Source organism: Melospiza melodia, chromosome 20, assembly GCF_035770615.1.
Source record: "Melospiza melodia melodia isolate bMelMel2 chromosome 20, bMelMel2.pri, whole genome shotgun sequence".
Classification (NCBI taxonomy): Eukaryota; Metazoa; Chordata; class Aves; order Passeriformes; family Passerellidae; genus Melospiza; species Melospiza melodia.
Window position 1 is genome coordinate 4,480,558 of NC_086213.1, and position 13,657 is coordinate 4,494,214.

At 48.0% G+C, this 13,657-nt stretch overlaps 1 protein-coding gene across 1 annotated transcript; it reads left to right on the forward strand.

The window, feature by feature from the left end:
* Positions 1 to 5,363: 5,363 nt before the first annotated feature.
* PIK3IP1 (phosphoinositide-3-kinase interacting protein 1) lies at positions 5,364 to 11,889 on the forward strand. The gene is made up of 6 exons (XM_063173358.1): positions 5,364 to 5,463; positions 5,620 to 5,736; positions 5,813 to 5,932; positions 7,904 to 8,089; positions 8,225 to 8,303; positions 10,285 to 11,889. The coding sequence occupies exons 1-6, from the start codon at positions 5,379 to 5,381 to the stop codon at positions 10,490 to 10,492; spliced, it is 795 nt and encodes a 264-aa protein (XP_063029428.1). The 5' UTR covers positions 5,364 to 5,378; the 3' UTR covers positions 10,493 to 11,889.
* Positions 11,890 to 13,657: the final 1,768 nt, after the last annotated feature.

A 13,657-nucleotide genomic window follows, 5' to 3' on the forward strand; every position in this document is an offset into this window, starting at 1 on the left:
CCCTAGAGGGAAGCAAATACGTGTTTGGATTTTTTATGTGTTCAAGTTTATAACCTTACAGCCTTTCTGATGGCTTGGGATAGAGGTCACATGAGTGGTAGTGCTATTTAGAGTAGGAGTTTTGCATATTTAAGTGCAACTTTAACCTCATGTTTTTCACAATGAAGTCTAACTATTACTGTGGTAATATTCCATTATTATTGGGGTTTAAACAGCAGAGTTTTGGGCTTTCACTGTGAAATTGGCTTCCATAGTGAGTGAAAGATTGGTAGAAGGATATTTAATAATCCCATCCAATTCACTTGAGGTTAATTTGAACAGATATCAGAACAGAAATCTTTATTCCTTTTGACTGAAATCTCCAGATGTTTTGATGCTACCTTTTCATATTTCTCATGTGCAAATAATAAACAATTATTTTTAGGTAGGCATTTTCTAACAAGAACAAATTGGGTTATCAGACTGCTCAGCTTTGCCAGGTGCTGCTGGGCACAACTGTGGTTTGAGATGTAAGAAAATTACGAAAGTACATTTATACCTTAAAAAACAACCAACAACACATTCTCCTATTTTAATGAAGTCCTGCATTAATGCTTATTTGTACTTTCATCTAAGTCATTGCTACCTATGTAGAACTTGAGAACATCTCCTGCATATCTCCAGGATTCCTTCCCCTGCAGAACCATTTCATAAGGTAGGTATTGGATGTCTGAAGCTTCCAAAGTGCTTTGCAGACATATAATCGTTTCTGCCTCTGTGACATAAGTAATACTAATATGGGAAATCAAGGCAGAAGCTTGCCTAAGGTCAGGCAAAGATCATTCAAAAATTGAGAGTAAAGCTTCTGCTCTTGGCTCAGACTTGTGTGTTCTCTGAGTAGATCACAGTATCTTTCAAAATAGCTTCCCTGCCTCCACCCTTAGAAATGTGTGCTCTGGCTTTTGTCAGTAGCAGCCTGCATCTGCAGCAAAAAAACAACCAAACAAACAACCCAACAAAAACCAGTGCAGCTGGAGACTGAAACATCTTTAGACAGCTGTACCCAATTCCTGACAGGATTGCTGTGGTTTGGTGGTGTCCTGCTGCGAGGCACACCCACTGGGTAGCAGGTAAAGCAATCTGTGATCAGATACCGAGCTTGGAATGCTGCAGCCAGGGAAGGAGCTGAGGGATGATCCATGGGGACCTTGGCTGCAGTGGGCCAGTGTGAACACAGATCTCTGTCAGCACTTCAAAACTGAGAAAACTGGAAAGGCACTGGGCAGTTCTTGTCCAAAAAGGACACAAAAAATGATGCCATTAAGAGGAGTCAGTGTGTGAAATTTCTTAAGTCGCTGATTGCCGAGAGTATTTAGAGATAATCTCTTAATGCTTCTCCCCAGTAAACAATAGGACCCAGACTGCCCTCCCGAGGCCTCTGGCCTTTTATTACAGCCCACACAAAAACTCATCTGAGAAAGCACTCGGAGTTAGTGGAGCAAAGTGTGAACCAGTCTGAACCAGTTCAAATATCGCATATGGTTGTTTTGCTTCTGCAGACTTCCTTGTTAGTCCTTGGAGGCTGTGGCTGGCATTTTCTTTGCAATAGCTCACGCTGTCAGACTGAAGGGGGAGGAGAAAGAGGAGAAAGCCTCTCCCTCTCCCCGAGCATGTCAGCAGCGCCGTGCTACAGTGCCAGCAGACACTCCTGTCGCTCCACAGCGACTCCTTTGTAGTCATTGCCTCTGCCTTGATTTTTGGTTATACTCGGCTCACTTTCATAAAGTCAATATCTGATCCTTTTGTCATAGCCCTGATGTTCTTTTATTACATTAAAATTAGCTTTTATTACATTAAAATTATATCTAGCTTAGAAATGAAACAAATTTGTTTCCAATTCCTGCATCATTGCTTAACAGAAGGCTTTTTGCAGGTGAGACCCAGAGTTGTTTTCATGATCAAGAGAGAGGCAGCAAAGAAATAAAACCCCTGCTTTTGTTGGAGTTGCAAGTGCTGAAGCACTTAATAGTGTTTAATAACATTTGATGCTTGCAGCTTTTTAAGCTTAAGCACAAACTGCTCTAATATTCTATTCCTGGTGAGGTCTCAGAATGGTACTCGTTATTCTAAACATTTCCATTTATGAAAGAAGCAGAAAATTGAGGAAAAGGAGTTTTGGGGGAAATTGGAACAATTATTTTGATTATCTAGAAATAAGAAAGGGGAGGTGATGGGAGCATGACGAGTGTCCTGTCACAAGGAGGGCAATGGTCAACTTTTTCCATTTTAAGTAATCCATGTTAATTTGGCTAGGAAAGATTACTCAGATTAGAAAACTCATTTTGTTTACTCCCCTCAGTGTCTTATTTAGTGAGGTTAAGTAATAAAGCATGTTAGTTCTTGCCCAGGAGGTTAGATGAACTTCTGCCTGGCAAGATCAGAACACACTTGGCTGTGGCCAGAGAAGGAGGGTGGGTTTGATGGCTCCTTGCAGAGTCATTTCAGAGCTGTAGATCTGGGGCTGCCTCCCTTGGCACAGAGTGCTGTGCTGTTAGATTTCTTTTTTTATTTTTTTGTTTGGTTGTTGTTTTTTTTTTTTTTAATCTCAAAACACTTTGAATTTTTCCACAGGTGCAAATGTAGAACAAATAAACAAGAAAGAGCAGCTGATAGATAGGAGAGAGAGAAAGCAGACATTGTTCATTCTGGAACCTGTATAAAGAAAGGTACCAGCTCACAGCTGAAACTGGTTCACACTGAGTTTAGAGAAGATGTTTAATGTCCCTCATTCCTAAAAATAGTGTGTATTTTCTCCTGTAAAACGTGGGGATGTGTTGTGATACATGTATGTGTATATACCAACAGAGATCTAAGTGTAAACTATGTGAGGAAGTAGCTGCAAAACTGTTAACTTACTTATAGTTTGGGTAGTTTAAAATCAAGTCCTAGGAAATAATGTCATGTTTAATCTCTAAAAGTGTAGCAAGAAGAGCAAACCCATTCCTAAGCAGTGGAAAGAGCAATTGAGTCTGCCTCTGACAGCTGCCACCTGGCATCCTATTAAACTTAACTCTGTGAAACTGCCAAGCATAAATCTTCCCTCATCCTGGAGAAAGCTAGAGATGAAAGAAAAAATTATGCTTAGAAGTCAGTTGTGGAAAAGTCTTTGATCTTTACCATTACTGTAAAGATTTTTGCATTTCTTCCAGATTCCCCATTGTCCTTCTGTGGACTAGAAACTCAAATTGTTTGCTGGAACTTGGCTGCCTGTAAGGAGAAGTGCAAATTTATCTTGTTACATAGTAGGAGAGAGAACTAGGAAGGCCTGAGATTTGTTTCCACAGAGATTACTGCAGTTCTTGGATCAGTATGTACAGAAGGAAGTGCTCTCTGTGCTAGGTGGCATGGAGGCATTAGTTAGTCTCATGAAATGAGCAAAAGGACATTAATTGTGCAGGCTGGCAGTCCATCTGCAAAGTTTTGGACAGGCAGTGCCTCTGGATGTGTGTGTGGCCCTGCGGTTTCTGCTGAATGGAATTTGTCTCATAAAATCTGATGAAAAGCTATTACAAACAGGCAGCTTGATTGAATAGCCCTTATTAAAAATTCCTGCTGACTCCAGTTAGCCTTGCCTTTAGAGAGAGTAACTGGAGAACATCAGGAATGCAGTAGCAGGGTGTCTGTGCAGAAAATGAGCATAATTGCACAAAGGCTGCATCTTAGCTGGTGATGTCAGTCAGGACTGGCACACACAGTTGGTTTTTTGTTTCCTGTTTTGATTTTTTTTTTGCACCCATATTTTTTTAAAATCTGACATTACTAAACTAAATTTTCTGTAGTGGCAAATCATGTTGTTAAAGCTTAAGTCACACAAATGTGTGCTAAGACCTGTGGTTTCATACTTGGTGGTAGTGCTGCTTAATTGACCTGTTTCCTCATTATCCATCTATCATGCTGGTACATCTCTGGTTTTGTGCTCCATTGTGGACTGGATGCAGCAGGTGACTTGGCTGTAAAGGGCTTAAAACGTTCATGACCTGGTGAAAAAGGGGCAAAAGTTGGGTTGGATCAGAACCTTGGGCAGGTTTGTTACACAATAACCTGTAGCAGCCTGACAGAGAGCACTGCCAGGATGGAAACATCTGGGAGCGGAAGGGAAAGACCACTGCTGCAGGCAGCACTGCCTTGAAAAGTGATTTATCCAACACTGGAGCAGCTTCCTGGCATAGAAGTACTTCTTATGTGTTCAGTGATTTCCATGTGATTTCAAAGAACTTTAAAAGAAGGGAACTTCCCTGTCCTATTCTAAGAAGGAAGGTTTGATTGTACCTCATGTAACAAAAAGGAAGGGAAAGTGCAAAGAAGCGAGGCAGGCAGGTTGGCCAAGGTCAGGAAGAACTCTGTGGGAAAGCCAGAAATAGCACCTTGTGCTGCAGGCCTGTGCCTTGGCTACAAACCCATCAGTTGGCCCAGGCTGCCTCTGCGAGCTCATTGTTGAACAGGACCAGCTATTCAGTGGCTTGTTTTTCACTGGTGTAAAACAGAAACAGTGCTGAGGACTCCAGATGCCGTGTACAGGCACTGGGGCTGCACTGTCTGAGTCCCTTGGCATGTTCAGAAACAGAAGTATTTATTGTGAGCCGTGTGAAATGTCTGCAGAGAGGCTTTATCACAGTGGCTGCATGCCTGCAGTAGAACGACTCTAAACCATCTTCATGCTGTTTACCTTGGTTTTTCCTATGAGCAGGCACAGCTTTTAGAGTAAGCCCATGGAGTCAATGAAAAGTAATGGATTGGCAGAGGCGAGGATGTAAAAAGCCCTTTAAGGTGGAGTTGCACAGCCTCCGTAGCAGTGTGTAGCCCCTACAACGTATCTTTACAGCTTAGGGAACCCAAAGGGAGAATAAGGGCAGCAGGATTTAGTCCTTCATGATAATTCTCTAGGGGAGAGAACAGTTTTGGGTCTCCGAAGACAAACCCTTTTCCTGCCACAGGCAGTTGTTCAAGCGTAGTTCCGTGTGGAAAGTCTCCTCTTCTGGTCTAAGACTTTTCCTGCGACTGTAGGAGACAAGCCCAGAGACGCGGAGCTCCCCTCGAGCCAAACAGCCCCACGGCACCGCGCACCCATCGGGGCGAGGGACGCTGTGCGGCAGCAGCTTCGCTCTGCCCCGAGCCCTGCCCCGAGCCCGAGCCCTGCCCCGCGGCAGCCGCCCCTTCCCCTGCTGGGGGCGGGCGGCGGCAGCGGCAGCGTTAGGACCCGGCGGCGGCTGCGGGGCGGGGGGGGAGCGCAGCCCGGCGGTTGTTTACGGGGAGGGAGCGCCGGGGCAGGTCTCGCCGAGCGGAGCCGAGCCGAGCTGCGCGGCCGGGCTGCCGGCGGCTCCTCGCCCTCCGCGCCGAGGATGCTGCCCGGGGGTCCGCGGTGGGCGCTGCCGCTGCTGCTGCTGGGCTCGCTGCTGCTGCTGGGGGCCGCCTGCGGCGCCGAGGGTGAGTGAGCGAGTGGCGGCCCGGCTTTGTGGGGGACAAAGGCCGCTCTGGGGAGGGGGAACACCCCTGTGGGGAAAGCGGGGGCCGTGCTGGGAGCTGCCCGGAGCGGCGGGGGCTGCTCGGGCCGCCCGCCAGGCTCGGCTCGTCTCTCCGCAGAATGCGTCCGCGGTAACGGCGAGTCCTACCGCGGCAGCCGGCGAGTGGCCTCCGGCGGCGCCCCGTGCCTCAACTGGCGGATGGTGCGGAACGGTACCGGCGCCGCGCTCCCGGCAGGTGGGTCCGGGGCCGGGAGGGGCTCTCGGGGGAGCGGGGGGCGCCGCGGCCGCGCTGACGGCCCGCTGCTCCCTAGCACTCGATGAGGACCACAACAGCTGCAGGAACCCGGACGGCGACGCCGCGCCCTGGTGCTACATCCAAGGCGCTACCGGGATCCCCGAGCGGCGATCCTGCGACATCGCCCAGTGCTCAGGTAGGAGCGGCCGCCGCCGGTCCCTGTCTCTTTCTGCCCTCCTTGGCCTGCCCCCTACCGCCGGGGCTCGGTTTGTCACCAGGGTGGGGTCCCCCGGCGCACAAACAACCCCGGGCTACGCCAGCACCTCCCTCGGAAACACCGCGTACCCAGAGCTCCCTCCAGCCCCCGCCTGTGCGTGCACATCTGCCTCCCAGCTATGCCGTGCTCCGCCCCTCCGGCTTTGCCATTAGTGCCAGAAAAGGCCTGTGAGAAGCCCCCACTCCCCATAATTCGCTTATCGCTGTCGCGCTCTCCAGCTGTGTTGCAAAAGGCTGAGGTCTGGACATCCAGGAGCTGCCGAGGTGCGGGTAGACTGCTGCTGTGGGGCATGTTATGGCTGACTAAAGAAGCTTCCTGCTGTTAAAGAATTGCCAGTGGGAATTTGAGTACAGGGTGCACGGCAAGAATGTGGAAAAACTGAGAACTAGAAAGGAGGACAGTAAGAAATGGAAACACTGGATTCCTCCTGGATAGTCACAGTGAGAAACAGTTTGCCAAAAGAACTGTAGCTGAAGCCTGTTTTGGGGAGAGGAGGTGTCAGTGTTGACTGACATCAGAGCAACCACTGGGGGTTTTTTGAACTGTTTACTACTTTCCGAGCCCTGCAAGATTTACTGACACCACTGTCCCTTGAGACTGCTATCCTTGCATGTAAATACTTTTCCCACGCACATACACTCTCCCCTTTTTTTCACTTTGCTCTTTTTTTGCCTGCTTTTCCCTAAAGGTGAAGCAAAAAAATGTTCTGCTGCCAAGATCCTTCCTCAAAACACTCTTGCAGCTTTAGGATCAGAAGAGTTACCTGACCTTTCAGCCATTTGCAGGTTTAATAGGTTTCATATTTTTGTGTCTCAGAGCGGGCACCATTTAATGGTTCAACAGTTCACTTTAGTTCAGTTGCCCTGGCTGACCCTACTTGAAGTTACTGTGCAGGACCCCTGATTTCCTGTCTCTGACTCTCTTCTGTACTTCCATTTCACATTGCACTGAGGACTCAAAATGGCTGCAGATAGAAAATCCACAGGGAGTTATTGCCTGCTGTGGGGGGAGATGCAGGTGGAGTGATCTTTCAGGTGTGGATGCATACTGTGAATAGCATTTCCAAAAAGGAAGGGGGATTGTGTAGAAAAGGTAGTAGATACCTACTTTACACTGTCACAGCTTTTACAGTGCTGCAGCTTCCAGTTAAACTATGTCATGAAAGAAGGAGCTACCTTGAAAATCTTTCAATGCTGTTGATGAAAAAGAGCATTGATAAAAAACAGGGCTGGGAAGGAACCTGTATCCTTGGGTGCCATGTCTGGGCCTTGACTGAGGAAGGAATTGTCCTTAGTCAGTGGCTGTGCTGCCTGCTCTGACTTAGCCTGTCCAGTGGTGTCCCAGACTATCAGTTTGGTACACACTGCAAGGAGGGACCAGGGAAAAATACCTCCAGATTGTTTTCACACCAGCTGGAGTCTCCTGTCAGACTTTCCTGTGTCAGGAAGATTGAGGCAGAAGAGGGATAAATAGGCTCCTGGGAGATTTGGGATGGAGATTCTCATAATCTTGTTCAGCATGATTGAAGCTGCAGCCTGTATATCGATCTGTACACTAAATGAAGTCATTGTGCATCCTCTGGACTTATGCCCTGAACCTGGGTTTCAATCTGCTCTCTGACTTCTTTCATCTGTGGTGGTGCCTTGGACTCTTAGTTAAATAGGTTCATGTCAGAGGAAAGTGGGGGGAAGAACAGATTTCTTGTCTACTTTGGTAGGATTTCTGGCAACAACTTAAGGGGGAACAAGTGTTTTTCAGTGTGCTTTGAAGGCAGTTCAGTGATGCCAGTTTAGAGCTGTCCCACTCTCAAGACACATGTTGTTTTGAAGTAGTCATAAGTGCTTGGTATGTTGTATATATATTTTTTTTATTTTTTTCTCCTCTCAACAGATGCTGCAGCCAGCACAACCCCAGTCCCCACAGCAGAAGTTGGTGCTTCCCAGGAGGAGGAGCAGGTGTTTGAACCAGCTGATACTTTGCCCTCCCGGAGCGAGGCAGCCGCGGTGCAGCCCGTCATTGGCATCAGTCAGAGAGTGCAGATGAACTCCAGAGAAAAGAAGGACTTAGGGACACTAGGTACAAACCCAGGATCATTTGATGGATCCATTCCTGTAATTGTGGCAGGACAGACCTGTTTTGAGGCTCTGAAAACAGCATTATAGCTGGATCTGCCACCTCTTAATTTTGGCTCTTATTTTTCTCTTTTCACAGGTTATGTGCTGGGGCTGATCATGATGGTGATAATCATTGCCATTGGGGCTGGCATTGTCGTGGGGTACATCTATAAGAGGTGAGTGGCTGTTCTTTGTTCAAAAGCTGGTGTATATAGAGCAGGAATGTCTGAGCACCTGCACACCCAACCAAATGGGACAGAAGCATGTTTGATTATGGCACATTAAGCAAGTTTGTTTGTTACACTGAGGAAAGAACTACTGAAGAGTTAACTCTGTTCTTCTCCATTCCCCCATTATTGTGATGTTCTATCTCACTTGAAGTTTCAAATTGCCCTCTTTAATGTCTGAGGTTTGTGTATGCATGTGCACCTTGATGTGGCTTTTTCAGATGTACTCGCTAGCAGGACTTTATCAGAACTGGAAAGAGAGATCCCAGGTGCCCTCACAGGAAGTTTGTTTTGCTCAGAAAAAGAACAATTCTTCTAGCAGGCCACCTGTTCCCCTGATTTCTCTAGTCTATCTTTAGAAGAAAAACAATGAGCAGGTTTTTTTTGCTACTCATGCATTGTATCCTATGAAGCTGACTGTCAGGTAGCACTTTTTTTTTGGTCCAAGTTCATTTTAGCAAAGTTCCTGTATACTTTAAGGTCAGTTTTGATTTTGACTTCAGTTACTTTTTTTTCAGTCACTTCACTGTGTGGGACAGAAATGTTTCTGTAGCTCAGCAGTGTTTGAGGGTAGTGGCAGTAGCAAGCTTAGTTGTAAGAGAGAGGGCAGGATTAACAAATAGCAGTGATTGTCACTGCAGCAAGCAAAGGCCCAGGCTCCCTCCTCTGGGAGGGTTTGTTCTATGTTTTGGCTGTTTGACAACAGTCTGACACAACCAAGCAGAAGGAGCCCTTTCCCAAGCTGGGACATGTCCTTATGTAAGTGTTTATAATAAATGCTGACAGAAAAAAAGCAGAGGGAGGAGTGTTACATAAGGGGCAAAACACAGAGTGCCGCTTGTCGAGGAATCTGATTTGAGGTGTCACTTCAGAGAATGCTGTCTTGTGTGCTGGCAGGAATGGCAGCCACTGCTGCACGTTTGTAGGCAGCTTTGAAAAGCAGCCAGAATGCCAACAGGAAACCCCAGCAGCTCTGCCTGCCTGAGATCACGAGCCTCAGGAGGAGCAAGTGGTGCCCATCCCACCTCTCTCCCGTCCTCAGTGGGAGGAAGCAATAGACCAGTGCTGGGCTTTGGCCAAAGGCAGCTTTGCTTCTCCAGTCACAGAGAGCTCACAGCAGGGATCTTCTGCAGGTTTACTGTCTCCTTCCTCGCCTTGATCTCAGAATTGCATGTGCAAGCTGGCAGGTTTGGGTAGTAGGTGTGGTGAGAAACCTTTAATGTGTTTAGTAGTTTTTGGTATACATAGCTCTTCTGGAGACAAGATGCTATTAATGCCAAATCCATTTTTAAAGCAAGGCAGTTCTTCCACGGCACAAATTACAGAGGTGTTCCTTCACTTAGCAACAGGCTGGAGACTGAGGTAGGTTTGAGGAGCTGGTTGTGGCATTAAGCTGTTATAGCTGCAGTGGCAGAAGGCAGGGCCGGCTCTGAAGTCAGCTTTAATACTTTTTGGACAGCTTAATTTGCTGCAACAAAAGGCAGAAGCTGTCATCACCTCCAGTATTTGTTCCAGATGAAGCAGGTTACAGAAGCTCTTTTCCACAGCAGTGGCCTCTGCACTGTCTCACTCCTCCCCTGGGCCTGCACCAGGCAGTGCTGTGGGACTGGAAAGGATAAGGAAACATATGGCAGCTCTGTGGTTTGAAGGAGGGGCTTGGCTGTACAGTCATTTATCAGCAGCAGTGTCAGTGAATAAGCCAGTTTGAGGGAGGGACAGACTTCACTTGGCTGCTTGTTTTTCAGAGATGCTCAGCTGTGGTCCTCTGCTTACAGTAGGGAATATTTCTGGCCCTTTGTATGCAGCTGAAACCACTTAAATCTTAAAGAGCACAGTCCCTTCTTCTCTACTCCATCAGCTCTACTGAGACTCCCCCTCCAAGCAGCAGCACTCACCCCACGTGTGTATTTTGGTTTTTGTTGTAATGCAGGGGGAAGGACCTGAAGGAGAAGCACGAGCAGAAGGTTTACGAGCGGGAGATGCAGCGCATCACGCTGCCCCTGTCGGCGTTCAGCAACCCCGCGTGCGAGCTGGTGGATGAGAACACCATCGTGGTGCAGCCCAGCCAGACGCCCGTGGAGGACCCCCGGGATGGCAGCGGCCCCCTCATGGGCCAGGCAGGGACTCCTGGGGCCTGAGCAGCTCAGGCAGGAGCGCTACAGGCCGAGCAAAGCCTCCAGCTTCCCACTGTGAGTGCAGGGGGTGCGTGTGTTCATTTCTGTTTTGTTTTCTTTTTGATGAACGCCGGACGAAGGTGATGCAGAGGAACAGAGCAATGGGCAATTCATCATCTGCTTGAGGGGCACCGTTCAGTGCATGACCAGCTGGGGACTGGTGTGGTGGACCCTGCTGCTTCTTCCCACCTGTCTCCATGGAGTGCCAAGGAGCTGGGGGGGGATGATGGGCCAGGCTTAACTGGCCACAGATCCTGTAGCCTGGAGTGTGGTCGTGGCTTCCTCTTTCTACATTCTTTTCCTATTTAATGGTGTGCACTGTTACTTAAGTTTCAGCCTGGAACCTCAGGAGAGAACAGTACTGCAGGGACTGAGGGGAGCTTCATGTCAGATTTAGCTAGATAATTACACTGATTATAGTTCCTGCCTTTTTGCTTTGTGGCTGACAGCTGGAATCACTGTCCAGAATCCTGCTACTGGATCAGGTTTTTTTCCAAGGAAGAGCTTGTTTAAGGGATGTCTTTGCCCAGAAGCAGAATGTTTAGACCCAGTGCTCTCCTCAAGCTCTTGACAAATCCAGGTCTTCCAGGGCTGAGGCCACTTCTCCATTCCCCTGTGGTGCTACATGCACAGCCACAGTTGTAGGTGTCCAGGGGGTCTGTCTGTGCCTCCTGCTCACTTACACAGATCATTAAAGCAAGGGTGAGTGATAGATAGTTGTGAAGAAAACAAACTGCCCTTCAGTTACTTACAGCAGGTTAAACACTGAGGATAGAGAACATCCTCTTTTGAACTCCCTAGGCTTCCTACAGAGCCAGTGCTGGACAGAGTGGCCAAGCTGTGGAGGTCACCCTGATCACAGAGCAGCAGCTCTGGCTCTAAGGGCAGAACAGGACAGCTGTTTTGTAAGATACTGAAGTTCTGGTGTGGCTCCTGGTCCAGCCTCTGTCACACACTCAGCTTGTGCAGCAAGACTACTTACTTACAGAGCCTGGTCCTATTAGAGAGGTTTTGTAACAACTTTTATTAGCATTTCAGGGGTTTTGGAAGGGATGGTTGCTGCAGTGTCTCCCTCATGGCACCAAGGCAAGGCCAGTTCAGGGAAACATCTGTCCCCGCTTCAGGGGATTCAAGCCATTCAAGTAAGTTTTCCAGCCATCTGCTTTAGGGCTGTGGGCCTAACAGGGAGCAGCACTTGGCAGCAGGGGTTTTAGTGTTAATGTTTGATTCAGAAAAGGGAAATATTTTATTTTTAAATGCCTTTGAATACCATTTCTTTGTAAAATGTTTTAAATACCTCATTATGAGAAGGTGCAGACTGTGCTACCTTATATTAAAGCTTAAAAGAAGAATGCTCTGTAGACCTATGTGGACTGTGGCTCATCTGTGCATTCCTCCTGCCAGAGCAGCATCCTTTGCAGTGTTTCAGACTTTGAACTGAGGAGAAGGGAAGATGCCACTTCAGTTTGCCAGGCCCAAAAGTAAATCCCTACAAGCAGTGCCTGCATGCAGCAGCACTGACAAGGGGCATGAAGCTTGTCTCCCTGCTCCAGCAGCTCCTCTTGGACTGGGACACTGTTCCTGAAAAGCAGCTGTGGGTGACTCAGCAGGCTGGCCCATGGGAACAGACTCTTGCTTACAGCCCCTTCCTGCACTGACCTGGCTCAGTTCTGCTTTGGTGCTGCTCAGCAGCAGCTCCATCCCTTGAGAAGTGCAATGGAGATGGAGCACAGCAGCTTATAGAGGGACTAACAGAGCCAGCATTTTTGTTCAGTTGTTGTCTAAACAAAAGTCCCCTGAACTACATATTTCAGAATAAGATGTTTCCAAGAACAGGTTGCATTTTTATCCCTGCATTAGAAAAGGAAAATGGAGAGGCTCCTTGATCTGCTGACTCCTGTCCACCCTTGAAACCAACCAAGGACTGAACAGAACTTGTTCCCTTTCCCTCACTCCAGGTAAATAGTCCTACAGAGCACTGCACTGTGATTCTGCAGTTCTGTGAATGTGGCACACTCCACAGGCTCAGAAAAGACTGTTCTGGATGGTCAGAATCTGGGCAGCTTTGGTGTTGCCATTTTGTGACTACAACAGAAACCCGAGAAAGTGACGGCTTCCGGCTTTATTGAACACAGAGACCACAAAATCAGCATACAGTTACTGCTCTTTAATTTAGTTAGAACGTGGAGCTGTGCAAATCACAGTTCATAAACCCCACCCACACATCACCCAGGACTCTCCCTTCAGGGGTCCCCTCACAAACCAGCCTGGGAGGGGGAATGAAAGGGCAAATCCTATTAACAATCCTGGATCCACTGGACCCAGTTTAGAGAGGCTCCTGCCTGACTCTCAGCACAGGGAGGCCCTAGTGTTTCTAAAACACCACTACACAGACTAAAAACACCCCCCTTGCATACCTGATGTCAGGTGATGGCTGGGCCCATGTTATTGTACATAATACTTTAAACTCATGGGTAGGGGAGGAAACCAAAGTAACAGCAAAGACTAACACCCATTCCCCACCATTCAATGCTGAAGGGAGGAGGAGGGGAAAAGGAGCACACTAAAATCCAGTTAAACCATGATGTTTGTGAGACTTAGAGCAGAACTTGATTCAGCTTTTTGTTCAGTTCTGCCAACCACGTGAGCTACTGCAGCAGTAGCTTCCTTCCTTCCTTCACCCACCAAGGGAGGAAGAAGAGAAGTACTGGAAGAAAATACAGCCCTACCCACCTCCCAATGACTCCAAGCCCTTTTCCCCCCACCCCAGAGCAGGGAATGACCCTGAGGAAAATTTCTGTTTGGAGAATCAGCTCAGGTGCTGCAGCAGCAGCTGCACGAAGGACCTTCAAAGGAGCAACTTGGACAATCTGCAGGAAAGGATGAGGTAGTGGCAACTGAATTATTAGTTCTCCAGCTGCCACTCCAGGGAGGATGGGACATTCTCCAGCACTTTTCTATTCATGACAAGTCCATCCTTTAATTAACCTTGGGCAAGTCCCCTTTTGCCATTGTCCATGCCCAAGGTCTGAGCCACTTCAAACATTTGGCTTTCTGACAAGCACCTTCTGCTGTCATTCCTGTCACCTCACATCCACAGGCCAAGAGCTCAAGCACTCAGGAATGTCC

What these genes read in the sequence shown, in the direction of transcription:
- PIK3IP1 (XM_063173358.1), top strand. Translation starts at nt 5,379, where the DNA reads ATGCTGCCCGGGGGTCCGCGGTGGGCGCTGCCGCTGCTGCTGCTGGGC. An exon ending in CGGCGCCGCGCTCCCGGCAG is followed by an intron (nt 5,737 to 5,812) that starts GTGGGTCCGGGG and finishes GCTGCTCCCTAG; the next exon opens with CACTCGATGAGGACCACAAC. An exon ending in GAAGGACTTAGGGACACTAG is followed by an intron (nt 8,090 to 8,224) that starts GTACAAACCCAG and finishes CTCTTTTCACAG; the next exon opens with GTTATGTGCTGGGGCTGATC.